This window comes from Mchenga conophoros, linkage group LG14 (assembly GCF_057382185.1).
Source record: "Mchenga conophoros isolate Kocher_MC1m ecotype Shallow Benthic linkage group LG14, M_conophoros_male_GT1.1, whole genome shotgun sequence".
Taxonomy (NCBI): Eukaryota; Metazoa; Chordata; class Actinopteri; order Cichliformes; family Cichlidae; genus Mchenga; species Mchenga conophoros.
In genome coordinates this window covers 36251173-36277518 of record NC_140539.1, presented here as the reverse complement: position 1 = coordinate 36277518, position 26346 = coordinate 36251173, and the positions used below count along the sequence as shown (strand labels likewise).

General features: G+C 42.4%; 2 protein-coding genes across 3 annotated transcripts; one reads left to right on the top strand and one right to left on the bottom strand.

The window, feature by feature from the left end:
- Positions 1-8010: 8010 nt before the first annotated feature.
- aqp11 (aquaporin 11) lies at positions 8011-13256 on the top strand. Its single transcript, XM_085244251.1, has 3 exons — positions 8011-9103; positions 10739-10855; positions 12495-13256. Exons 1-3 carry the CDS (start codon positions 8338-8340, stop codon positions 12593-12595), a joined length of 984 nt encoding a protein of 327 aa, XP_085100377.1. The 5' UTR covers positions 8011-8337; the 3' UTR covers positions 12596-13256.
- Positions 13257-15053: 1797 nt separating this feature from the next.
- Positions 15054-20279, bottom strand: clns1a (chloride channel, nucleotide-sensitive, 1A). 2 transcript variants are annotated; one of them, XM_085244253.1, is made up of 7 exons: positions 19878-20278; positions 18798-18934; positions 18468-18599; positions 18252-18362; positions 16819-16992; positions 16112-16178; positions 15054-15423 (listed from the first exon to the last, which is right to left on the bottom strand). In XM_085244253.1, coding segments are annotated over exons 1-7 (741 nt in total). In that variant the 5' UTR covers positions 19997-20278; the 3' UTR covers positions 15054-15422. The 2 variants fall into 2 exon arrangements, with proteins under 2 accessions (XP_085100379.1, XP_085100378.1); XM_085244252.1 differs by lacking the exon at positions 15054-15423 and having other exon boundaries at positions 16108-16178; positions 19878-20279.
- Between the last annotated feature and the right edge of the window lie 6067 nt (positions 20280-26346).

The following is a 26346-nucleotide window of genomic DNA, read 5'->3' as shown; positions in this document are numbered from 1 at the left end:
ATCAAACGTGTCAATAATTAATTAAAAATTGAAATAAATAATTTAGTAAATGTTGTAAATGAAACGAATGGGCATTTAATTAATTATTTAATGGTGTATTTAATTAATTCATTTTGTCACTCCTCACCCTCCACAGCAGAGAGGCCTGCTGCTGCATTTTGTCTTTTAGGTACGTGTAAATGTTAGAGATTTTGTGTTATGTTTATAATGAGTTCGTCACCTAAGGCGGCACGTTAAATAGTGTTTTCAGCTATCCTGGGAAAAGTTACTTTTTTATGAATATGTGTTTTGTAATTGACCCATCTTAGTGAAGATTTAAATATTTTGAGTAATTATCAGTAGTTTATTTTTACTATACTTTGCTTCATACTTTCAGTTTTACCCCACTATTATGTATGATTTTGAAGTGGCTGTTGAGGGAAACTGTTTGTCATTTTTATGTTTTTCATTTATTGTGGGCCAGAGTTGCATGGACTCCACACTGGGATGAACAGATCGTTCAGCATCGCCTCAGTCAAAACACGCGATGGGTGCTTCGACTTACGAAAATTTTCGACTTACGAAAGACCCTCGGGAATGAATTAATTTCCTAAGTCGGGGGTTCCACTATAGTTTTTAATGTTATTTTTGCACAAACTGGCTGGAAAATCCTCAGTACTATAAATTTAGGTCTTTGACATTTAATGAGAAAAGGGATTTCACTCAAATACTTGATTGTTTTTAGGAAACAGCAACTAATACACAAAGCCTGTGAGTGCTCCGCCAGGGCTGGGTATCGTCACTGATTTCTAGAATCGATTCGATTCTAATTCACAAGGTCCTGATTCGATTCGATCCACGATTTGATTTGGATTGGGGAAATTGTGCCTCAGACAGTCAGAAATTATTATAATTCTGATCATTTATCAGTACATATCCATATTTTTACATCTATAAAAAGAAAGCTGACACTTGTGACACTTCATCAGAGGTGTAAGCATCACAGCAGATGCCTTTGCGTCAAAGTAACTGAACATAAAACACAGACAAAGATGAAGGAGATTTTCCTGGCCTGGCTTTTTAAAGCAGATAACCTAAAAACTATTCTGCAGTAGAAGAAGACGGTTAAATAAAAATTAAAAAAACAGCGGCCAACAGTGCTGTACACAAAGGTAGACTGGTGTGGAATAAGCAAGCGAATAATGCAGAAAAGAGAGATGTTTAGATGGGAAACTGTTCTTGAAGTACACTGAGAGAGAGAGAGCTCAGCAGGAAGTGGGATTTTATCGTGGTGGTTCAGTAAAAGGACTAGATGTTACAATCCCTGATAATGCACTGCTTCGAATAGAGAAAGTCTTGAGGGATGGCTGTTATGAGGAAAGGCAGCCCATAAACTTTACCAGCAGGACACATCGTTGTATGCCTGAACTTAACAGGGTGTTTTGGTCTTTTACCCAGGCTAATCTGCCATTTTTTAACCTTCCTTGGTTATGTGTAGGGATTAGAGATCTGATCTAGATTATCATATTCAATTTTGGGACACATCGTCAGTAGTGGACCTTGGAATCATCAGGTGTTTCGGCCTTTATCACTAGACACCCTCATCCAAGGAGGCTCTGCCAGGGTTGATCAGGCCCTGGAGTGTGTCACTGGTTTATGTTAAATTGTTTTTTCTCTTCTTTCTTCTGTTTAGTTTTCTACAATTTATTTTCTTCTATCAATTCCCTGCTACTGACAAGTAATACTTACCTCTTTAACATTTATGGAGGCTCACTTCTTTAAAGGGATAGAAAAGGTGATGGAGAGAAGTAAAACAAAAGAGACAAGATAGTAGAGAGCAGAGAGGAGAGCCGGAAGGGGGGCGCCCAATCTGGCTTCCCATACCTCTCCGCCAGATCAGGCTGTACACTCTACCTCCCCACTGCCTCCCAGGAAAGAGAAGAAGAGCCCTCTACTGAGGCATGCCCTCCACTGGATGATCCATCCTGGGCATGTGTGTCGCGGTTAGCTGACTGCCTTAGCTGCCAAAGTGATGTCAGCCCTTTTTAACCATAGCCAGTGACTGGTCCTTTCAGCAGTGTTAGCTAATTCTCTTATAGCCTGCCATTGCGCTGTCCTCTGATCCCAATCTCTCTAAGCAGTTTTGCTGTTGTACTGGCAACAAAGCCCCTGCACCCCACTTCCACTTGGCGCACCTTGATCTTCCAGCCTCTGTCCTCTGCCTCAGCTGCCAAGTTGGCATACCGCAGCTTCTTACGCTCAATTGCTTCCTCCCATGGTACCGTCAGCTCAATGACGTACGCAAGTTTTCGGGAGTTGGACCAAAGGATGAGGTCTGGTCTCAGAGTAGTTGTTATGATGTCTGAGGGAAACATTAGCCTCTGATCCAAGTCCACTTGCATCTACCAATCCCTGGCAACCTTCAGCGGGCCCAGGTCCGGGGTTGAGGGGCTTGTCCTCGGCTTGTCTCCCTCCCGGACAAATGTTGATGAAGGCCGACGATCCTCTTGGTTTGTGAAAGGTTGAGTGTTGATGGATTTTCTCTTGCACTCAACTTTCTTGGCTAGACACCTGAGGACCTGGTTGTGTCTCCATGTGTCTCTGCCCTGAGTAAGGCTAGTCCTACAACCAACCAAGATGTGCTTGAGTATTGCTGGGACTGTACACAGGGGGCAGGATGGGTCCTTTCCAAACCACAGCTGCAGATTTATTGGGGAAGGTAGCACATCGTATGTCGCTCAGATGATGAAACTTAGTCTATTAGACTCCATTCCTCAGATTTCACTCCATGAGAGTTCCTCTTTTCAACACTCTCCCAATTCATCCAGTGACCCTGCTTGGCCAGCGCTACGGCTCTGGCATGTCTGGCTGTTTCCTCCTGTTGACGCACCTCCACCATCACCATTTTCCGACGTTTGGTTACGGATGCCTGTTGCCACAGAGGTGTTACTGTTCCAAGACCAAATCCTCCTCTGCCCTGTTGGATGTGACCCACCACGTCACGATGGCGAAGAGCAGATTTGGCCTGTAGCACAGATGTGGCTGGAGTCCACTTCCTCCCCTTTCCAAGGTGGGAGCAGTGCCTCTCACTATGGGGTCCCGAGAGTCCATGAGTGACATCTCAAGCCTCACTTTTGCACATTTAAACTCCTCTACCAGACTAGCAATAGGCAATGACAGTATCCCGTCGCTGTAGAGTCTAGCGCTGCGGAGGCATTTTGGAAGGCCGAGCCACTTCTTAACGTAGGGAATTCATGACGGTGTTTATGTGACGCGAATTGTGAAATGTAGTTGGGATCTTCTTTTGCTGCTGGTTCAGTTAATTTTGGTTGGAGAGTGATAAGACCTGCAGCTTCAGAATCTAGCGCAAAAAAAGACGTAAACACAAAGTGTAGACCCGTCATCAGAATCTGTGAGCTGTCAGCTTTCCAACGGCATGTCCATGGTTGGGTGAGAAAGCCGACATCTGTTTCATCACTTCTTTCTCCCAACAGTTGCCATAAGAAGTCTGTGTTAGCTGCTTGTGTTTTGTCCTGTGTTTTAAGAATTTCTGCAGGTTGTTCCTCTACTGAAGTGCAGTGGGCTGCTGATTGGACCATGGATCACGTACCTGGGTTGAAAAAGCCCCTCCGACAGCTGCCGAGAAAGAGAGAGAAGCGAGTGCTTCTATAACATCGTCTATGACATTAATATCATATCTATAAAATGCAAACAAGATACTTACTCAAGGGTATAAACTACACCTTGGACATGCATTCAAAAACACAATCACGACTGTTATAACTGCTGCTGTTACACATTTACATGTGACAGTTATATACTACTGATTTAAGAAGTGTGGATGCTCCGCAGCCTGTTTTTTATGGTAAAGTTGTTTTCTCTTTGACTTTATAATCTGATACTTTAGAAAATGACCCTCTCACACACACACACACGTGGCTTTTATCTGTTTCGTACACTTTCCCACATGCAGTTCTTCATTATCTCTGAAAACATGTTTACTTCAGTGGTTTGACGTCCGTTTCCTCCCACATATCCTCCACATTGTCCATCAATCCTTTCTCTGCAACAAATGACCTTAATTTTTTCCACTTGTGTAGATTTGGTATAAATCCCTACAGATACAGGAACAGGATGTATTCAGTATGTGCCACATCTGATCCTGGGCCTCATAGTGAGAACAACAGGAAACACCTGGAGTGAAAGGCAGTTGAGATCCTAAGTGTTATAGAAGAGTGCCAAAAAAGGAATTCTATCTAGCCGCCACGAACTGTAACTGACGCATGTTATGTTATCTGCTTACTCATGAAGGGGCGTGCACCCCGAAAAATAAAACAGTAGATTTCATGTGTTTTTCTTTGAGAGCGACACAGAGACTGGTATTTTGTACTTCTCCCATACATGTATGATAATAAATAATTGTTGATTGACTGGACCTGCTCTGAGTATTGGTTGTTTGTTCTCAGCCCAACATCAAAGAATTCGGGACAGCCTAAAACATATTAACTATGTATTTCTTCTAAATGCTGCCAAGATAATATAATTGTCACATGTGTAATGCCATAGTTCCGCAGCAACCTAGCGCCCCGCCATCTTTCTGTCTTTTTTGTGAAAAAAAACGATTCAAAAAGTTTTAAATAGTTTAGAAAGGACTTTTACATTTTCATAAATATTCATGGCTGTGTGGTAAAGCTGACATTATCTCACTTGTAATGGTTCAGATTGGACACTGTGACTGGCCGGTTCTGTGCTCCAGACCACATGTTTGATACCCCTGGACCCATGCAACGAAGTATAAAAAAACGTGTCCACACTTTGGCCTGTGAAGAGTGAAAGCAGATATACGGCGTGATATCGAGCCAAATGCTTCAAAGTGTTCCTTGATGATGTGATAAAGAAGTGGCGTTCCTCCTCCAACCACAAACAGGAAGCTCATGAAGCGAGCAGTGTCGGTGCTTGTACGACACTCACCAGGAGACCTCTGAGCAGGATGGCTGCAGTCGCACAGCTCTGCTTCTCCCTGCTGTTCACTCTCATCAGCAACATTCATGCAGAAGAATTTATCGCCATAAGAAAAGAAGGAGACTCTTTACAGTTCAAGCTCCCAGATCAAAACAGCTTCTGCATCACCTCCAGACGTGTTGGTGAAGATACTCTGGTCCTGTGGAACATCTCTGACCCCTGGAACAGAAACTTCACAGTACATGAAGACCTGACAGGACGACTCTCATTTCCTGAGACATTTCATGGTTCTCCTTCATTTACTCTCAACAACCTGACCCACTCAGACTCTGGACTGTACCGAGATGTGTGCTGGACTCAGGGCAGCGTGACATATGAGAGAAACATCAGCCTGACTGTGTGCAAGACAGTAAGGGGGGAAGAACCTATCTTAGCTTCTGATTCTACTGTAGACGTACAATGTAAAGGAGCAGGTGAGAATCTGACGGTGCGTTGGATCAGACATTACGGGGAGTGGCAACAAGCCGGGCTGAGTAGATTCGAAGACAGAATTTTGAAGGTGAATAAAGTCCAAGAAAGTTTCCTGCAGGTGACAAACGCATCACTTCTTCATGTCAACACACGACCAATGTCTTACATCTGCCTGGTGATGAACCAACAGCAGTGTGTGAGCACTTACTCTGTACGTTTGACCAAACAAACAAAGCTACGTTATGCTTCAGAGGGAGACACAGCTGTGCTGGAGTGTCCCTTCATGGACCCCATTCATGACCAGCCCCCAGTTTGGATGAAGGTAGCAATTTCCTACGATGCTGATCAAGAAATTGGTCGAAACTTCTCGCTGGTATTTCCATCATTAACGTTAAATGATTCAGGTATCTACTACTGTGAAGGTGAAAAAGTAATACATTCGTACTGGCTTTTGGTGTGCCCTAAATTTGGTCCACCTGCAGTAAAGGTTTTCTCAGAGGGAGATGAAGTCACTATGAGATGCTCTGATGATTGGAAAACTAGTACTTCGGGCTTTATGTTCATGAAGTCGATCCAAACAGAAGGCAAAATTGTGTACGATGATAAGTTCTGCAGTGACAATAGAATCACTTGTTCCCGTGACAGCCTGATAATCTCTAATGTCGCACTGGAAGATGCAGGAGAGTATGTGTGTACAGGTTTTAAGTCAGAGGATGAGTGTGTGTCAGCAGAAGCATTTGTTCTGATCCACAGAGAGCCCTTTGGGGTTTAATCGACCTTCTACAGAGTCAGGTGGATACTGCTCAGCGGTCTGCAGGTGATGCTTTGTGTTGTTGTGGTCTGTGTGATACAGAAAACCAGGAGAGGAGAGCAGCTTTCAGCTCAGACACACACTTAATTCTTCTATATTTCTGCTCATATTTTATTTCATAATGGATTGGATTTATATAGCGCTTTACAATGCCACAATTCATTCACTCTCGCATTCACACACTGGTGGAATGCGCCATCGGCCCCCTCTGGCTAACAGCAGTAGGCGGTAGGGTAAAGTGTCTTGCCCAGACAAGATACGCTTCCCAACCCCCTGAGCCACGGTGGCCCCAGTTATAATGATTATGTGCTTTTTTGTTTTATGTGATTTGATGTTTATCCACATCTCATTCATGTATCTCTCAGAGTATCATTTTGAATATTCTTCTGTTTCTATCAGTGATCAGTTCGATCTATAAGAAATGTTAGAAACCAGTTGTAAATGTATTCGTTCTTCACGCTGATGTGAATCATTATCATCTCTCTTGGAAAATGTATTTTGTTATTGTGTTTAAGAGCAGATTCATTACAGCACTATGTTTATCTGCACTATATTGTTTTCATTGTTGTGAATCATTTATATTTGCATTTCAATTGTTGTGATGCAGCAGACTGGAAACATGATTGTCTGATACAGCAAACACTTCATAATATGGACTTGACTGCTTTGATTGTGTTTTTATATTCTCCATTTTTGTTAGGAATCATTTCTGAAATAAAAATATCTAAACAACAGGCTGAATGTTGATGTTCTTTTGTCAATGACTCCATGATGATTTTTAATTTTAATAAACACACAATCCTCATATTACAGTGCAGGATGTAGAACAGAGTATATCAGTAAACTGGATCAGACCTCATCAGCATTTTGACCTTAACATGCAGCCAAAAACAGAATGCCGGCCAACACCTTATTGAGTTAAATAATTTAAGGGATGGTTTATGGTGTCTGCTTTATTTCTTCACTAATTTAGATTTCACTGCAGAATATGAAGTAGGTTAATTGAAATAATCTACTGCAACAAAATAGTGAAGAATACTTTAATGAACCAGTACTCATGATCATACTTCATGATTCTGCACAATATAAAAGTATTATTGACATTAAATATAATTTGATAGTAACTCTTTTGTACTGTAAATATGATTATTGCTTCTGTTTGAGTAAATTTTAAAATGTTTGTGTGTGATGTCACAGGGCCGCGAGTGGGAGAAAAAACATGGAAGAAAACGGAAGAAGGAGAAGAAACGCAGTGAATCAGCCCTCCTTTCCCTACATCGTTATACTGATCTGAGTCCGTACTAGTGATGGGATTCCCGGCTCTTTTTAGAGAACCGGGTCTTTCGGCTCAGCTCACTAAAAAGAGCCGGCTCTTCAGGTTGTTTTGTTGCTTTAATTTATTGTTAACAATAATATAACATTATGCACAAAAGGAATTACTAATGTAAAAAAAATGGTTTTATTTATATATGTTTATATATAAATATGCGGTGGCCCCTAGAGACAAAACACTTAGTACAAACTCCAAAACACATTTCTAGCATTAACTGAACTTCCAAAACAGAGCTACTAGATCACTTAAATTACACAATTGAAAGCATTTGTGTATTTTCTGTGTATTTATACACAGGCACTCATATATATTCAAATAATTTAAAAAAAAAAGTTCATTTACCTGTTATTACCACACACCAAATCCGGTCGTTGGTACTTGCTGGCTTGTGTAGCCACAAGATAACAAAAGCTCAACACTGCGCCCAGCATCCTGGAGCACTTCTGTTGTCTTTTGTATGTGTTTTGAGTTTTTGTGTGTTTCTGAGTTTTTATGTGTTTTGGAGTTTGCACATGCTTTGTCTGTAGGGGCCACCGTAAATATACTTTTATTTATTCACTCCACATAAAATGTAAGAAATAACTCATATAATACAAAAACCAACTATTCACATTTCAACTCTTAACTATTTAAATTTTCAGCCTTTTCCTTTTACATTTCGTTCGCGACCGACACATCACTAGTCCGTACTGTGAGCAGACAACCAGCAGGAGGAGGACTGCGGAGCTCAGTCACTTCCGCACCATGTGAGCCACCGGGACTGGAGCTCATTTGCTCCCGCATGAACTCCACATCCTCCGGTATAGAGAAACAGCACCCCGGCACAGCAAAGACTTCCGCACCCCATCATCAGGGCGCTCTAGTGGGAGAAAGGAGGCCCGCAGCTCAGTGCACGCAGCGGCCACGCACAGGGATTGTCCCCGGCTGGGAGCACGGACCGGCCGGCAGCATGTCTGCGGACGTGGCGGTGTCTTTGGCGGTGCTCGCGGGGATCGTCGTGCTGAGCGACGTGACCCGCAGGTTGCTGGCTCGGGCCCTAGCAGACACCGGGCTCTCCGAGTACGTGGTGGAGCTCGTGTCCACCTTCCAGCTGTGCTGCTGCACCCACGAGCTCAAGCTGCTGTCCGAGGTGGGCGGCATCGAGCCTGGTCTCGCGCTCACCTTCACGTATTTGGCGTCGGTGGTCCACGGGCTCACCTTCAGCGGGGCGATCGGGAACCCCTCCGGTGCGCTCGAGCGCGCCTACCACGCCAAGTTGTCGGGCTCCCGCGCCCTGCGGAGGATCGCGTGCCAGTTCGCGGCGGCCGCCGCTGCACGCGCTGCGGTGCCGAGGCTGTGGGGGGTCGGGCTGTCGAGACTGCACGCGCGACACAAGCTGTTCGGGTTCCGATGCACCAGCCCCATCCACGCGCCCCTGCACGAGGCCGCTGCGGTTGAGCTCGCGTGCGCCTTTGCGGTTCAGACTGTTATCACGCACACGCAATCGGTGCAGGAGAAATTCCGCGTGCACGCCGTGGCTGCGGTCATCACCACAGCGGTTTATGCAGGTATGATAACTCTATATGACTGCTGCAGGGAATCAAATCCGGCTCCACCGCTAATTAATCACGTGATCGGAAATCACGAGCACATCAGAGTATTTACATGGTGCCGGGGTCTGTTGGGGGAGACACGAACCGGGCACTAATCATACACTTCAGCCACGAATACATAAAAATCACCTAAATGTGGCTGAACAGTGGCTCAGACCTCCTGCTCTCATAAACACGCATTAGCGGTGTGAGGGTCGGAGCCGCATTGGTTGTGTAGTTTTCATCATATTACACACAAAAGTGTGCAGCTTATAGTTATGTGGCAACGTGTCCCACCTCAGGGTAGTGCAGGCATCAAAAGGCAGTGACACGTTACCCTGCGGGAGAGCCATCATAACGGTCTCTCATCACAAACACTGGGGCTTGGAAAAGCCTCAGTCCTAAAGTGTTAAGAATGGGAGCCAATCAGGTGGCAGCGTGACCGGTGAACCTTTACTCTGAGTGTTTGTAGAGGGACACATGTTCACTGTGTGTTTATATAGAACAAGCAGACTGGAACAATTATGATCAAGCCAAACTCAACGCTTAAAATCGACTCCTGATCTTTGATCCGTCCTCACCTGGTCGTGAACGTGATGGTCAGCCAGGTATCCAGTTTACCTTTGACTGTCAGATTTAGGCAGATTTGATTGCTTCCGTTTCATAATGACAGATTTAAGTGAACTCCTCTGTCTCCATTCCCAGACATCTACTTTTTAATAAACTTTCCTTTAACTTGCTCCGAGTGCTCCTTTGTCTGCATGGTGTAACTGCAGCCTGGCACGCTGAATAACCAGTGAGTGGACCTTCCAGAAATATGTGATTTTAGGATTTTATAAGTCATTTGGCTGTTGAATGAGGTTAGTCATCTTTAAAGAGGTGAATAATTATGGAGTCATCAGTTGACGTTCGTTTGTGGAAGTCTGTTTTCACTCTGATAATAAAGAGGATTTATTTATTTCATTGACCAATAATAAAAAGACTGTTATTATATTTTTAACATTATATGATTATATTCACAGTGATGCTTTGAGGAAGACTGCACTGTTTGTCCCAGAATAATCAAACTGCCATGAAATACATTCACTAATTTATTATTTGGAACTAACACACTATTAGTACATCTCAGAGACACCTTCTTTCTCACATGAAGAGTAACAGATTACATCTCTCACTGTGTCCGACCAACCAACTCCCGTGTAAAGTCAGTTATTAGCAGTTTTTTAACTACACCCGTAAATGAACGTTTGACTGAATGCTGATGAGTGAATACTGAGAATTTAGGAGGAAATATTTTCAAATTTTCCTGCAGAGAATCTGATTAAAATCTAAGCAAGAATCTGTTTGATCAATGACCTTTTTTCAGCCAGTAACCTTTAAAGTCACACATCCGCTGGAATATTATCATTTTCTGCTCTCTTTTTATACCTTTATGGAGAAGAAAAGCGTCTGGAGTCCAGATGCAAATATGACCTGGATGACTGAGAACCTTCACAGACTTTAACTTTCTAAGGCAGATTCAGGAATGCATTCAGCTGCTTTGTGCTGTATAGCAGATTTAAATGATGAACAAATGTGAGTTCACTAATAAAACTGTGCATGTGTGTCCAGGTGGCAGCGTGACCGGAGCTGTCTTTAACCCAGCGCTGGCCTTCTCCACACAGTTCCCCTGCGGTGGACACTCCTTCCTCGAGTACTGCGTGGTCTACTGGCTGGGCCCGCTGCTCGGTGAGACTAACACACCTGACAGAGACGCTAGAAAAATCTCAACTTAAAGAGATCACAAGTATTTTTCCTGCTGCCGACTGAAGCCAGTAACATCAGTTTGAAAATAGTTTTTAATGGGATTTTTGCACAAACTGGCTGGAAAATCCTCAGTGCTATAAATTCAGGTCTTTGACTTTTAATAAGGATAAGTGAAATTTCTTCTGGCTTTTCATTTTGTTTATAAACACGACAGCTCAAAAAGTCCTGAATGAATTCTGATAAAACTTTGAGGGGGTGTAGCGTGGAGTCATGTTAACAGTCCAGTAACATTTGCCTTACATGCTATTTGAAAACAGACAAAAAGCCTTTTAACTAAGAAACTATGATTCTTACAAGTGTGGTGTATATTGTCAACATATAGAAAATACCATATAAAGGTTTAAAATATCATATCACATTTGACCTCCGACCTTTCCTTCAAGGTCAGTTGATTGCTCTGAATGTCAAAGGGATAATAATAGAGCTATTTAAAACTATGTTTCTTACTGTCATTGTATTTTCATCGTGTCGGCGTATAGGGAATGATAAATGGGGTTCCTGAATATCACTTTATTTTGGACCTTCTTTCTGACCTTCTCAGTCTTTCCATGTTCTGTGCAATATTTTGGTCTCAGTGAAATTACCATCCCCACCCTAAATGACCATAGCCCCTCCCTTATTCATTTATTTATTTATTTATTTATTATATTGTATAACTGTCCTTGTATACTGCCCCACAATGTTTCTGTTTCAATTTTTGTATGCACACACCGTGGAGTTTACATATATATTTACATATACATATATACATACATATACATTTGACCTCTGACCTCACTTTTACCCTTCACATCTGCCTTTCTTTCAAGTTGAGTCCAAAACGTGGTGCAGCCTTAAAGACAGTTTCGTCTTTATATTTCCAGGACAGATTCAAGATAGAAAATATTTTTACACGACGGTACACAGAAATAAAGAGCTGTGGTCATAAATGACCCCTCTTTGCCACGTGGATCACCAGTAAAGGTTTTAGTTGAACTGTTAGACAGAAGAAACCGCATTAGCGATGAGCACTGCTACGTTTTAGTGCCTGTGTCTCTGGCAGCCAGCGAGCCAGTTGTGTTCAAAGTGTTGACACAAATCTGATAAGCTGCTTAAATATTAAAATCTCATGACTCATTTGTTTGAAGCAAAGATGTGTGTAATTTACCTTCGCTGGCAGAGCGACGAGCGTCTAAAAATATCTCTCGGTGCTTCAGGAATGACATCGTTTGTTTAATGGAATAAATCCCATGATTGCCGTTTCAGGATTCAGGCACATTTAATTTGATGCAACAGCAAAACTCAAAAACGTGAGAGAGCACACATCAGATTTTGGTCGATGAAATATTCCAGTTTTTGACTGACATTTGTTGTGTAGTTAAAAAATAAGACAGCTTTGGATACAAAGCACCTCGAGGTGACTGTTGTTTGGGAGTTGTTTCATTTATCTGAGCGGTGTGCATCGCTTCACAGTAACACCTTAAATGTTTTATTCAGAAGTTTCATGGTTGACATACAGAAAACAACTTTTGTCCTAAAAGTTTAATTTTTTTCCTCTTCTTCTGCATCGTGGTTCTTTCAGGGATGATGAGCTCGGTGCTGCTGTTCGACAAACTCGTCCCTGCGCTCTCAACAAAACCGTCACCTCGCCATCTTCCCACGGAGAGCAAGAAGAAGGCGTGAGCGTTGCTGGACGGCGATTTTCAGGTGAAGCTGTTTGTGACGGACTGTCAACCTGCTGCTGAGAAAGAAGGAAGAAGAAGAACCGCACGAATGCACTTCTTTTTAAGGGATACCAGAAGCACATCTGAGAAGTTCAACACAAAATTTGCTTTTAAATTTGTGAACAGGGCAACGCCAACATTTTACTTTCAATCAAACCTGTAGAACTTTTTGTATTTAATCCTGAGTCAACACACTGACCTTTTTTAGGGTTACTAAAATAATGTTTGCATGAGTTTTTTTTTTTTTTTTAAAAGACTGGAACCACAGAGCTGATATAAAGGACACAGATGTGTTGTAACCCTGCAAACAAATGTTATACAGTAACATACACTTAGCCCCTATTTTATGTTTCAATCACTTTTTAAGCTACTAAACTAATCTGACAACTGCAAACTGAAAATGTGATGTAGCATAATATTGCAACAACCTCATTAGTCTGTCTTTGAGTAAATGATCTGTGTATTTTAGTCATATTTTTACCTAATGCAACATTCCTGAGCCATGCACAGTGTAGGAGTGTACATGCACATGTCTGTTAGTTTTTGCACAAATGCAATTAGTGCCTTTGAGCTCTTTGTAAATACTGTACATGCAAACATAAATAAACAGTGTAATCAGTGCTGATTGGTTGTTTCTTTGATCCTGGGAAGGGTTCAGCAAAAACATTAGTGTTTCCAAAGAAGCCACGAAAAGTTATTAGCTTCATACTTCATATTAGCTTCATGAAATTTTGCACATTTCAGGGCTGAAAAACACATTTCAGCCAAATCCAAGTGTCAGTCTGAACACATCTGTTGCTGTTAAATATGCATCAGTTTTATGTTGATACCATAAAGCAGGGGTCTCAAACTTAAATGAGCTGTGGGCCACTGCTGCGCTGCCATCTTGTTGGAGGGCCACTTTAGTGTTCAAGTAGTACCAGAAAAACAAGAAACATCGCATAATTGTGTTTGTATTTAACAAAATAAAAACGCAGACATAAGTGTGCACATCAGTTTTTGACTCTCTCACTGGACTAACAGCCAATCCCTCAGCATGTTTGTGCTCTCCGCTCTTGTTGCCTTCATATTAAAAAACTTTTTGCTTTTTAAAGAACTCACTTTAACAAGGACCAAATTCCACTGTATTTCTTCACGTCAATATATGGGCCGCAAATAGGTGTGACGTGGGCCGCGAGTTTGAGACGCCTGCAGTAAAGTTTGATCCATTTTCTGAAGATTAACTGAAGGAAACTTCGAAAAGGGCGTTTTCATTTCACCGTGTGGGATACATGGCTGCTCAAATAAGTTAAATAAAGATATTTTTGATTTCTTCTGTGCAGATAATCTGCAAGATGGAAAACTTTTACAAGCTGATGCAATAATTGGCTCATTTACTATTTTATGATTACCGTTTTTTGATAAAGTCCATTAAACATTTGCAAAATTCAAGACTCAATCCAGTGTCAAGATGCCCATCAAGAAAATATAATTTTGTGAGATTACACTTCCTCTTTTGACTGACCTTAGTGAAACCATGCAAAGCTGAAAATTACTCAGAAGCTTCTATCATATATAAAATCCTTAAAAAATTGCCACCAGAGGCTCCTGGCGCTGCTCCTCGCATATCCAAATGAGTAGGCATTCACTGCCTGTTCAATGATGGCTGAGGAGGAAGTGCAGGCTGTTTACCATTATTGGAAGGCTGGTGGTTTAATGGTCAGCTTCTCCAGATCCACCAGTATGGTCTATAGAATATAATGCTATGGAACTGTTCCATTTACAAACCATGTAAAAAATGATGCAATCCAGCGGTCCCCAACCTTTTTTGCGCCACGGACCGGTTTATGCCCGACAATATTTTCACGGACCAGCCTTTAAGGTGTCGCGGATAAATACAACAAAATGAAACTAGTACCGGTACCAAAAAAAAGAAGATTTATTCATAACACACGTGAAAAGACCCAGGAAAACCGAGTAAACGATAAAAACGATAACAAAATAACGCTGAAAACCGATAAAAACCCTGAAAACCAGACATTTCACACCTGAGCCTCAACTCTCGCAGCCCGGTACCAAACGACTCACGGACCGGTACCGGTCCGAGGCCCGGGGGTTGGGGACCGCTGATGTAATCAACACTTGGAGGACGATGGTTCAGCTTTTTTAGTTTGTAGGAAATAAATCACATCTATGACTCACACAGCTGACACCGACTTTAACCAGGACCGCTAGAGCTGCTGGCCTGAGAACAGCGCCTTACAAATGAACTGTTGATGCTCAAAAACAGGACTGAAGACAAACACCTCAAACTGTTGTGGTGTTTGAAATTCTGTGATATACGAATTAATGAGCAGCTCCAGACGGACAAACTTTGGTGCTCCCATCCACATTGAGTTTCACTGTTATCTGCACTAACACTGAAATAAACAAGCTGATACAAAAACTACTTGTTTATTGACAATCACATACAAAGATCCACTGTCCTCAGCAAAAACATCAAATATTCAATTGGTCATTAGGTACAAAACAAACAAAAACTCAGCGTTAGTTGGTTTTACAAACACGTTCAGGACTGCATCTCAAAAGTCCAGAGTAGCTTTGTTACAGAAGTGCCTGACAGTATGTCGATGTGACCGTTATCGAATTAACAGAAACCACACGATGCGGCAGAGCAGATGTCGGAAGCTCAGCGGTAAAAGGTTTCACAGAAAAGAGAGTAAGAGCTTTAAAGAAGTGCTGTTGTCCTTGTCTTCAATCCCACGATGCAACACTGATGCTTTGACCGGCTGCAGACACGATTTCCATCTACAGAAAGAGTCAGAACGCACACGAATGAACCAAACTGCAAACGGGCAACTTTTCTGTGGTCGCAAGTTCACGACACGGTTAATCAATGCAAACACTGATTGATGATTAGCTCAGTGGGCCGTGTGCAGTATGTTTCTCATCTCAGCACACATTTTACATTTTATTCTGCATATGATATTCTGTATATATTATCACTGCCTTTTTTAAATGGTAAATGGCCCCTAAGGACCCCAAAGCGCTTTACACATCCAGTCATCCACCCATTCACACATTTTTAGTTAAACAAGTGGTAGTGTAGTGTGAGTGTAGTTACATTTCACCGGCATGGTGAGATTCAGACGGTGGATCTGGACCCAAAAGATCATCACATGATCTTTTGCAGCCATTATAAATGTAATTGTACTTATTTTTGAAGCATGACGTAAATGAATTCTTATTTCAGTGCTAATTAAAATCAGCACTTATAGCATCACCTGTTAAATCAGATTAAAATGCTTAAAAGTGTGCCGCCTTTGCCCCAAAATGAAGTTTTAAAAAGATTTCCACCCTCAAGCTACTGTTTTACCACCACATTTTTCACAGAGCTTTCTCTTTCTCTTCATAACGTCTGCTCTTTGGCCAGACTGCCTGTTCCTGCTTCTAAAGGCCAATTCCTGCAAATGCTGACCGACACACTGAACCCTACCAGTGCTCTACGTCAGCATCCTCGAACTGACCCGCCTCCATCGCTGCTGTGTCCACCTCCATCCCATCTGTCAACATAAATGTACACACCAGAAATAAATCTTAAAATAATTGATCCTCATCTTGCAAATCATCCAGAAATACTTTAATTTTCACTGCACAGAAAAGATTTTTGAGGAAATGCAAGTAATTTATATTTGCTCTACATTATAAACTGAACAGTATATTTATTAGTCTCTCATTGACTGGTTAAAGCAAGAAAAACATAGGATAGTTTCATTTTTAGTAACAACTGTACAGGTGATGATAACTCATACCAGAGCTTAAAGTTAGGGACTGGCTGCTTTGATTCACAGGTGTGTCACCACAGGTGTAGCTGCTAGCTGCCTGCTAAGCTTCACCTCCACTCTGTCCATGCTGCTGGTGCCTCCTGAAGCATTTTAATGAACTTATCTGACAAATACAGTTCGTTGAATAAACCAACATGGTGGCAACCAAAACACTAATGCTGCAAAGTTCAGATAGCAATGGATGACAGCCAGGCTGCATGCTGATCAACCATCCGCCTTCCCGATACGCATCAGAGCAACGTCGAACATGAGTTGACCTTTTTTGTATCTACGGTCTCATCGTGCTCCGTGTGTCATGCCATTACTTATTAAGACTAAAACACAAAGAGCGACAGGTCGAGGTTTGTGCGACTCTGACCTTCAAACTCGGCTTTTGTTTCTTCCGTCCGGACTCCAGCCATGTGGTACTGCTGAGCGACTGACTCAGCCAGCATCCCCTCTAGCCTCTCCAGCGTGGCCTGACCCTCCTGCGTTAGCGCCGACAGGCCCTCGTCGCAGGTGTAGAAGGTTGGGATGTCAGCGTGACCGTGCTCTAAGCAGGTGGAGGAGAGAGAGGGTGATTCAGCAGCAACAATTTAAAGACAAATTGGACCTGGATGCAGGGTTCACACATCATCACTTAACAACAGGATAGCACAATCCCCTCACTCTTATTTTGAAAGTTCAGCTGCTGATAACCATCTATTCTCAGTCCTGCTGCTTCTTCAGTGATTTAAAGACAGATTTACAAAGAGTACTGTTTAATCCACCTGTCCACACTGCACTGCCATAAACATCAGTTACTCTGTGCTCATCTCATTTAAACTTACCAGCCTCTGCAAGCAAGCAGTCCGAGTCACCAGTCCGTGAAGTGGAAAGAGAAAAGACAGAAGGAGAAAAATGAAAAGACTTTTACATTCAGACAAAAGAACTATTTTATCAAATGTTCTTTACAGTAAACTATTTAAACTGGAGCTATTTGGTAATCCTTATTTTCTGTCATATATGCAGCTACAATGGTGCGTGCTCAGAGTAAAACAGCCACCATAACAAATCATGAGATCACCATACTAACAAGTAATCATTATGAGCTTTTAAGCGCTTATTAATGAGGATTAGTTTATAACCTGGATCTGTCTAATCTCAAACACGGGGACATCCATAATGTGGCTAATCAGACCTTCTCTTTGCTAGACAAAGCTAATCAGCAACAATTTCCCTTGTGGGATTAATAAAGTATCCATCCATCCATCCATCCATCCATCAGAAGGAAGCTTACTTAAATGGGAGGAGCTAAAGGAGATAAATGGGAGGGGTTTGTGTCAGACAAAGGAGGATCGAGGATGAACTGTGGTGCTGTCGGAAGGAGGAATAAAGTAAATATGAAATGTGTTTAAAGATAATTTAGTGTCCAAGAATAAAACTTTAGGTTGGAAATGAGCAGAACAGATCAACTTTACAAGAACAGCCATTGGTGATGTAAGAAATTCACTTCAATAGAAATACAATTAGGCACAAAGCCATTTCTACTCTGTATTCTCAAATACAATAAAATGCTTAAAAAGAAAACTTTTTTTTCTGGAAAGATTTTCTGCTTGTTTTGTGTTTCTGAATTAATTTGAGGATTTATATCACTGTTTGTTGGAATGCGAGGAGCTGTTGTCTTCTTTGTGTCTGCTAAAGAGACAAAGAAGTGCATGAAAAGAGGATCCTAAATCATCCAGACTGAAATCAGACCCATTTTTACAGGCCACTCCATTGTAACGTTGAGCCAGGTGCATTCTGCATCTATGCGTTTGAGTTTTGCCTCACCGGCTTCCTCCACGTCGTACTCCTCTCCTTCAAAGTCGTTGTCCGAATCGTCATCCTCGGGATCGGGGTGGAGCGCCTGGCACTCGCACATGGCTGAGAACATGGACTCCACTGCAAGTAAGGCACACAAAGGTATAAGTGTGATGCTGCGCCATCTCCAACTGTCGTTTATACAGGATGTGCAGCCTGCTGCTCATCCTCAGCGAGGTCACTCACATGCCGCTTTGTCGCTGGGAACAAATCGAATCTCTGTGATCGCCCCTTCGTCTTCATCATCGTCACCACCATCACTGCTGCCGTCATCATCATCATCAGCTGCTTTCTCTGCCATTTCTGCCTCGTTCTCTTCTGTAAGGAAACAGGAGAAGTCAGCAGTGACCCAAAAACTCCTTCAGAAACTGTAAAGAAACTATTTGTACACAACAGGTCAAACACGCTTTAACAACCCTGAAGACTGGACTCCCCTCACCCCCCAAAAACTACATATTTTTGGGGGCCTAAACAAGTAAAAAGAGATATAAAGTTCAGATGTAAACTTCGCCTCACTGTTGAGTTTGCCGTTGACCATGACGTAGAGGTGTTCCTGTGGGTAAGCGCTGACGTCTCTGGAGATGGCGTGCAGACCGATGGAGGGATACTCCAGAGAGAAACCCAGGCCTGAGCTGTCAAACCACGACAGGCGCCTGATAAAAAGAAAACAAACTGCTTTAAACAACAGCACTAAACAACTTTTAGATGCTTTTAAATGTCTGCCAAGCTTATTATCTGACTTTTCTGGCAACGACTAATTACGGTCTCAACTGACTATTAATTTATCATATGATATTTTAAAAAAATGTTACAAAATGCCAACTAAATTACTTTAACATTGTTTGCTTCTACTTCCTAAAAGTAAAAAAGTGCTTTGTAAAAAAATATGTAATAAGAAAATATGTAATTGTAATGCAACAGCGAGGGTCTGTGAGAAACATAACACAGCTGTAAAATCTGAATTTACACACACACACACACACAATGTTTCCTTCCCAGTTTATTGCTGTTTTGTGCTTTTCCAAAATTTTTTACTAGCTTAAGAAAAATAAATATGAAATTAAATTAAGAATTGAATAACTGAAATAATATAACAACACGAAGACAACAAGAAGAAAAAGAACGCAAAGACAATGTAAAAAAGGAAAGAAATAAAATGATAGCACAGAAACAAATTCCAAAAAAATTAAAATAAAAAATACATAAAAAAAAAAAAAAACATGAAAAAAAGGAAAAAGAAACCCGCCTTTTAACATTACCGAGAGTCCAAGTAATACCAAAACACACACAAAATATATCATGTTTACGGAGAGGTACCAGAAAAAAATGTAATATAAATAATAAGTAGACATATTTCTAATACTGGATTTAAAAGAAGACATCCACATTTTGTTCTGCAATGTATTATTTTGAAAGAGTGCGCTCCGGAAGTGATTTCAGCGCGCGGAGCAGACCTTTATTTTATGTCTATAATGTAAACTGGTGTGATTTCCAATGAAGTGCGCGTGAAATCCCGATAAGAACCTCAATAAACACGAGCCTGAACCCCAGACCCACGAGCCAAAGAGCAAAACACGCGCCACGTGCACCACTTACGTTTCTGCGACGTAGAGGGTGCCGCAGCCGAGCCGCTGGCCGTCCAGAACCGCCGTGGTCTCGGCTTGTTCGTGTCTCACTCCCTCGGTGGGAGGGTGGAGGTTTTTCAGTAATACCATAGTCCTCGGTCCGCTCGGACGGAAAAGAACAGAAACCGGTGAAAACGCGCAGCTGCGTGACAAATTTTGTGCTGGCTAAAGCTGGCTAATTTTACCCGGGGTAACTTCTCAGTGCTAAATCAAAGTCCGACAGCTGGAGGCGAGTAAACGTCAGCCGTGCTATAACGCCTCTTCCCTTGGATTAGCAGATCCGGGACAGAAAGCTTTGAGTGCGAGAACAGGCGTGACAAAAACTGAAAACAGGTTACAAAGTGCTTGTTCAGGGTGACGTCACGCTAAAGTATCGCGACAACACAGAACTCCCAACGAGAATTCACATACTCCAGATTGGCAGTTTAAAAAGCTGTCGCGAGATGGAGCTGTTTCGTAATCTTTTATTCCTAAAGATGTAGAAACATAAATTCTTACATTATTTACCCCCCCCCCCCCCCAAAAAGTAAAAAAAAATAACATTCTAACAAAGACTGAGCATATAGACAAAACAAACACGATTTTTTAAATAAACAAGCACAAATCAACAAGGTAAAAAAGGGAAAGGACACACTGAGTAAACACCACTGATTTTATAAGATTTTTTTTCTTTCTTTTTTTCACTTGTTGGTAAAGACATTAACTTAAGGGCTTTATAAACTGATTTAAACACTGACTTAATAAAAAAGAATCATTAATATTCAAAATAGTAACTCATTACGTTTGGATAATTGATCCTCGTTATATCAGTTTCTTGAAAAATAGTTTGGAAACAGAATAAAGACAGAGTTTGTTTGTTTTTGTTGTTTTTTTTGTTTGTTTGTTTTTTTGCCTGTCCCATTTGGTTCTTTAGCCGTCAGAATTGTTGTCTGAAGACCAACAAGGATACCCAATGGATTTACTTTGCCAAATGGATCATCGTGGCATTGCCGTATTGGTCCATTTGATCGACCTTTGTTTTTATTGTTTATTATATTTTATTTTCAGATGTTACAGACGGGACAGACATGAGTGAGGGATAGGAAAGGGAGAAAGAAAGAGGAAGGAAAAGAAAAACAGAAGGGGAGAGGGACAGTGAGAAAGGGGGGGGGAGAAAAAAATCTCCTGGGTCACCTGTTGAGAGAAGAAGAATAGAAAACAAGCAAAAAAAAAAAAGAAAACCAAAGCAACATACTAAACACAACACCATCGCATTAATCTAGCTAAGTGTAAACAGCAGTAAATACTGAATATTCAATGTTGTTGTGCAGCACGCAGGACAGACAGCGCACAATGTGCTTTGAAGTAGCAGCCAAGAAAGGTGTAATTTAAGTCTACGAGCAGTGAACACCCGTGTGCATACCTGTGTGGATCAGCGCGCTTGTATTCAAATGGTTTCCACATGTAATGGTCTCCAAGAGGATGTAGCAAGCCATAGCCCCGTCCCCCAGGGCATGAAGCAGGCATGGAGGAGATCCAGGCCCCAGACATCCAGAGGCTCCCAAAGCACGAGAGCCCAAAGAGGCCCACCGGAGGGGCATCCGTGCCACCCTCATGGGAAGGGCTGAGGATCCCCAGACGAGGCGTCACCCAGTAGCCACCGAGCAGAAGCTAGAGGGGGCTGCACCGGCGTGCCCGCCGGCTCTGCCGGCAGCCAGCTGTGCCAGAGTGAACCGAGCGGCAGGCCCAGAGGCCCGAGGGCCCCCCGCACCCCGGAGGAGGCCCGACCGAGCAACAGGCGCCAGGCCCCGCCAGGTAGCCACCGGGAGTGAGCCGGTACATACCTGAGTGCCCAGCCCCGGACACCAAGAACCACCAATGCACTGACCCCTAAAGGCATCAGTCACCGGCAGGGAGTGTGGTGAGGGGAGATAGGCCTTGGAGGGCCTGGGAGTTCCCAGAGAGGTGGAGTGTAAGACCCGACCTGACATAGACACAGAAAAACAGGCACACACAGACACAAACATGCATTCCCACCCTCATGCACACATATACAAACACTCAGCACTCACCCAACGTAAGGATTGACATAAATGGACATGTACACACAATCACACTCCCCAAACATATTCTATACCCCGGGTCCAGGTACCCTCGCCCCCAGAGGGGGAAACAGAACCCAGACCCAATAGATGTTACCCTTCCCCCCGGGGTGGAGGCAAGCAGACCGTCCCAGGCTCCGCAGCAGCAGGGAGGCCAATCGGACAGCTAACATCTCCTCCCAGCCCCCCCGCCCCAATGGCTAGCAGAGAACGGGGGTGTGTGAAGACCCCATACCTCCCTCCTCCCGCTCATGTGTAGTGTTGCTGCGTGTTGTTCTAAAGTCTAAAGTGCATTTAAAACAAGGGAGAGCATGGTGCTGCTGCCAGAGAGCAGCAGGTGTTAGCACGGCCCCTCCCGAGAACCCTCAGTGTCTACATGGATTTAAAATTGGGAGGTGGGCACCAGCGCCAGAGGTAGGTTTGAGTACACAGACCGTCCACTGGACGCCGTTAACGTGCCCACCCTCAAGGCCCTATATATATGTGTGTGTTATGAGAGTGTAAGTAATGTGGATGTCTAAGTTGTGAGATAAAATTGAGGCACAGGTGGCCAGAAGGGGACGGGGGGGGTGTCTCCCATGCACCCTTGTGACACACCCGCACCCCAAGGCCCTACCTGTGTGGGTGAGTGTGGTGGAGCGGGAAGAGGGAGGTAGCCGGGGATGGGGAGGAAAAGGAGGGAGGGGAGGATGCCCCTCCCTAGGGCCAGCTCCCCCGCTGACCCCAGTAGGCACCCCCGTCCTCTGGTACCCACCAAGGCAAGGGAGCCCAGGTCCATCCAGACCGGGGCCTACAGTAGCAAAAGACAGAGTTTGTAAGGACTATAAGGTCCACAAGCACTGAGGCAGTTATGCAATTTTCTAATCTTGCCTCAGAACACACACGCACACACACTGATTACTCATTTTACATCAAAGTTTGGGAGCTCTGATCCGGTTAATTAAATCCTGCACTGAAATATGAGGATTGTGTGTTTATTAAAATTTAAAATCATCATGGAGTCATTGACAGAAGAACATCAACATTCAGCCTGTTAAATTAGATTTAGATATTTTTATTTCAGAAATGATTCCTAACAAAAATGGAGAATATAAAAACACAATCAAAGCAGTAAAGTCCATATTATGAAGTGTTTGCTGTATCAGACAATCATGTTTATTCACAACAATGAAAACAATATAGTGCAGATAAACATGGTGCTGTAATGAATCTGCTCTTAAACACAATAACAAAATACATTTTCCAAGAGAGATGATAATGATTCACATCAGAGTGAAGAACGAATACATTTACAACTGGTTTCTAACATTTCTTATAGATCGAACTGATCACTGATAGAAACAGAAGAATATTCAAAATGATACTCTGAGAGATACATGAATGAGATATGGATAAACATCAAATCACATAAAAGAAAAAAGCACATAATCACTTTAGCTGACATTAAATGAGAATATATGAAAAGAGATCATCAAGATGTACATCAAAGAATTAAAAAAAAAAGGCAAAATATAATAATAATAATAATTTATAACTTATATAAGAGAGTGAGCCATCCAGTCAGCTCAGAGCACAGATTCATATCTACAATAATATTTTTGTTTGTTATTATTATCATTATTATTATTATCATTATTATTATCATTATAAATGCTGATGAGCACATTAAGTGTGTGTCTGAGCTGAAAGCTGCTCTCCTCTCCTGGTTTTCTGTATCACACAGACCACAACAACACAAAGCATCACCTGCAGACCGCTGAGCAGTATCCACCTGACTCTGTAGAAAGTCGAGTAAACCCCAAAGGCCTCTCTGTGGATCAGAACTGTTTTTTCTGTGAACTTGCACTCTTCAAAAAAGTCTAAACCTGCACACCAGTACTCTCCTGCATCTTTCTGTGAGATATTAGAGATTATCAGTTTGTCATCAGAAAGAAGGATTCTGCTTTGATTTTCAATAATCTCAGTAAACTCAGTGATTTTTCCTTGTGCCTGGATTGACTTCATGAACCACCTTGTGAGCCATTCACTTTTTTGTGAACATCTCACAGTGACTTCATCTCCCTCTGAGAAGACGTCCACTGCAGGTGGACCAAATCTGTGGCACACTACAAGCCGGCACAATTGTTTGATGGTTTGACCTCCACAGATGTACCAACCTGAATAATTTAACATCGTGATGGAAACACATGCGAGTAGTTTTGCCCGGCTTTCTTTGATCCAAAGTAAAGGTCCACCTTCTCCCAAACCGGTGGTTGGCCATGACTGAAGGGACACTGCAGCACAGCTGTCTCTCCCACTGTGTGATAGATGAACATTATTGCTTTGGTCACATCTATAAAGTGAGTGGTCACACACTGCTGTTGGTTCATCTCCAGACAGATGTAAGATGTTTGTGATGTGTTGAATACATGCAGAAGTGGTGTTTTTTTTCACCTCCAAGAAACTTTCTTTTAAACTTTTCACCTTCACAATTGTTGTCGTTGTAAAAGAATTTCTTTGCCGTGTATCCCCCTCGTATTTGATCCACTGGACCAGCAGATTCTTATTTGCTCCCTCACATCGTACCTCCACTGTTGCTGTTAATAGAAACCACAATCGCCTTCCACCTCTCATTCATGTGCGTGCTAAGGCTCCGCAAGAGCCAATGAGAAACTGGAGGTGCTCAGCATAGAAATTATGCTGTGTGCAATGTATGTGAGAAGACAGTTAAATACTGTGGCAACACAACAAAGCCTTGAAGAGAGGATGTAACGTGTGTCAGTATGTAATAAATTTCCCAAAGAACTTCCAAGCATGCCTCCGTCGTCAGTTTCGAGTTGATCGCTGTTGATGATGCACTGCTCAACACTTCTCCAAAAAAGTAATCCAGTTACTAAAAGTTAAAAGTAGTTAGTTGTATTGTGAGGTTAGGACTTTGGCACTGGAGAGGGTGGCTGAGACTTTCATCCTGATTTGCTCTGCTTCTGTTTGTGATAATTCATTAACCCATATGGCGGTTTCTGTGGCTGTGATGAGGGCCACTATGGGCAAATGTTGAGGAGAAATGGCAAAAATGAGTCCTTTGGCCAACACTTTCTTTTCAGGTTCAGTGAGATTCCGGTCAGAAAGGTTCTTCACCCATTTTTCCTGACTGTCCTCAGGTGTGTGTTCTTCTCTGAGTTGTGTAGATTCAGACTGAGGAGTGAGTGTTTTTGAAAGCAAGCTGTGGATTTTCCTGCATTGTCTTTCTTTTCCTTTAAAGTGTTGGCCCGCTGAGCCTTGTCCACAAACTTGTAAACCTCTTCTAGGATAGGAGAGGGTAGAAGGGTTTGTCTAATCTTGCTCTGGAGGGCATCTATAGTGACATGGACCTGTCTTATCCACCATGTGACCCTAGAACTGAAGAAGCTTCTCGGAAGCTTCTCGGATGAGAGGTGAAACGTCTTCAAGCAACCTAAAGAAGTCCAGACGACTTTCTTTACAAGCTCCTTAATCTCTAGTTTATGTTTTTGTTTCTCATGCTGCTGCTCAAAATCACGTTCTTGTACCTCTTGTCATAGTTGTTTCATCGTTCCTCATTGTGGTCACGGTTTGTCAAATTATTTAGTTCTCCCAGTTTAGGTTTTAGTTTAGGCCCAAGTTTGATCTCGCCTTGATTTTTGGTTTCTTGTGTATCAGCCCCCAAAAAGGTTCGCTCTTTGTTTAACTTCAGTTCAGTTCTCCCGTGTCCGCATTTGGGTCTGTACCTTTAACACACTGGCTGCTCAGCAGTGACAACTGCATCTTTAATGATTTTTTTAACAGTCTAATTATTTACGTAGCACTTAAAAGTGAGAGAAATACATTTTAGTTATGAAGATAGCTGTTAGTTTCTTGAGTTTTTCTGAATTTGAAAAGAGTATAAAGATTAGTTTGAGAATTTTAATCAGCTTATCTGGAAGAAGTTTAAAACATCAATCTCTGTGTCTAAAAAAAGACTAAAAAGACTAATAACTGACTTTCCACAGCAGCTGTTTGGTCAGATACAGTGAGAGATGTAATCTATTACTCTTCATGTGACTTCCTGAGAAAGAAAGTATCTCTGAGATGTACTAATAGTGTGCTGATGCTTTCTTTGTGGGTAAAAGATGAGGCGCATGAAACCGGTCCAAGTAGTTTCTGGTCCTGTTTCTCTTTTCATGTCACAAACTGGACGGTAGATTAGTGAATGTACTCTAGGACAGTTTGGTTCATGTGTTAATGTCAGACATCCCGATCCCTCGCAGCACAGAGTCACAGACTGTGACTCTGAAAATCAAATGGATTAGAAAGAAGATGGATGTTTTTTTTCCTCAGTTGATTATTTTCCATCAAGTCAAACCAACAAAAATATTTTTGTGT

Excerpts from the sequence above, each read along its gene's own strand:
- aqp11 (XM_085244251.1), top strand. The coding sequence starts at position 8,338 with ATGAACTCCACATCCTCCGGTATAGAGAAACAGCACCCCGGCACAGCA. Across the intron at positions 9,104-10,738 it reads CACCACAGCGGTTTATGCAG|GTGGCAGCGTGACCGGAGCT; the intron begins GTATGATAACTC and ends ATGTGTGTCCAG. Across the intron at positions 10,856-12,494 it reads CTGGCTGGGCCCGCTGCTCG|GGATGATGAGCTCGGTGCTG; the intron begins GTGAGACTAACA and ends TGGTTCTTTCAG.
- clns1a (XM_085244252.1), bottom strand. The coding sequence starts at position 19,996 with ATGGTATTACTGAAAAACCTCCACCCTCCCACCGAGGGAGTGAGACAC. Across the intron at positions 18,600-18,797 it reads GGTCAACGGCAAACTCAACA|AAGAGAACGAGGCAGAAATG; the intron begins GTGAGGCGAAGT and ends GTTTCCTTACAG. Across the intron at positions 16,993-18,251 it reads GTACGACGTGGAGGAAGCCG|AGCACGGTCACGCTGACATC; the intron begins GTGAGGCAAAAC and ends CCACCTGCTTAG.